Source organism: Limulus polyphemus, unplaced genomic scaffold (genome assembly GCF_000517525.1).
Source record: "Limulus polyphemus unplaced genomic scaffold, Limulus_polyphemus-2.1.2 Scaffold901, whole genome shotgun sequence".
Taxonomy (NCBI): domain Eukaryota; kingdom Metazoa; phylum Arthropoda; class Merostomata; order Xiphosura; family Limulidae; genus Limulus; species Limulus polyphemus.
The window spans coordinates 137,618-138,959 of NW_013666511.1; the positions used below are offsets into that span (position 1 = coordinate 137,618).

A 1,342-nucleotide genomic window follows, 5' to 3' on the forward strand; every position below is an offset into this window, starting at 1 on the left:
AAAATCTTATTTGTCCTATCACTAGCAATAGCAAATTGCTTGGATGGCTTTAAACTGATCAAATATTACTCCAAGACCCTTTTCTTTTGTGATACTGTTAAGGTTATTCCCATCCAAATTATACTTTTAATTCAAATTATGATAACCCACATACATTATCTTCCATTTATTACAATTAAAACCCATTTGCTATTTATTTGTCCAACTCCCTAAATGATTTAAACCTTTTTACGTAAATCAGCAGCATCCTCTTCACAGCTAGCATTGGCAACACCCAAGACCTTAATATCATCTGCAAATTTGAGTAATGTATTGATCAAAATGCTATTTGTAAAGTACCATGGATTTGCTTTGAATTGAACCCACATTAAGCCACTTTTTGTGTTTTACTTTAATCAAGAACATTCCCATTTACTTACCCTGGTGTATACGGTGATTTCTTAGCAGAACCAAATACTGCACTGCTTCTTCTACTCGACGAGAAAGATCTGTTGGTATTTCTCTTCCCTGAAATAGATTTTCTTGAAGAAGGCTGTGGAGTATACATGTTTAAATATTTCTTTAATAATAATGAAAAACACTAAAGAGCTAAATTTCTTCAAACATATATTATCTTAATAATAACGTAGCACGAATCAACCCTCCACACTACCGCGCTAATATTTAAGATTTTAAGATCCTGAACAACGCACCTGCCCTCTAACAGAAGTTTATTATAATACGAATGACACATTGTACTTTTATATAGTAAATTTTTACGTCGACATAAATTTTACAAGTTGTACTAACGAATTTTAATATTAATATAAAAAATATTAAAAGGATATTCGAATTTTTCATTATATTTGATTTACACACCGCTTCGTTTTATAATATCATGATATTTACATAAAGACAGAAATTGTTGAAGTAGCTCTTGCCGTGTTTTGAAGATAGAGGATGCTGGAATTTGCACTTTAATATTTTCTTATATGTCCCCCAACGTTAAGTCTCTGGACTTCTGACGCTAAAAATCGGGTATCCGTAGCAGACACAACACAAATAGCACGCTGTGTAGCTTTGTGTTTAACGACGAAAAACAACATAAAAACACACACACACACATCGAAAAACACAAAATTTTCGTATATTCAAACAATGCTTAGGTTACGGGGTTTTCCATAACGAAAAATTTCAAGTGACATCTCAGCAAGCAAACTTTTAATTTGACAGATCTCAAACGAATATAAAAAATTATACTTTTCTGTTAATTATTCTCTCACTATTTCTTTCGCTTATGCAAAGCTAAACAATATTTTTTATAATCAATAAATCATTATATAAATAAAAAGTACCGTAGTGC

General features: G+C 31.2%; 1 protein-coding gene across 1 annotated transcript in view; it reads right to left on the reverse strand.

Moving 5' to 3' along the window:
* LOC106461123 (nuclear pore complex protein Nup133-like) overlaps positions 1-651 on the reverse strand; it is a 57,485-nt gene extending 56,834 nt beyond the window's left edge. Inside the window, exon 1 of the mRNA XM_022388001.1 lies at positions 420-651. Coding sequence (XP_022243709.1) covers positions 420-547 — 128 coding nt within the window. The 5' untranslated portion in view covers positions 548-651. The remainder of the gene's footprint in view (positions 1-419) is intronic.
* Between the last annotated feature and the right edge of the window lie 691 nt (positions 652-1,342).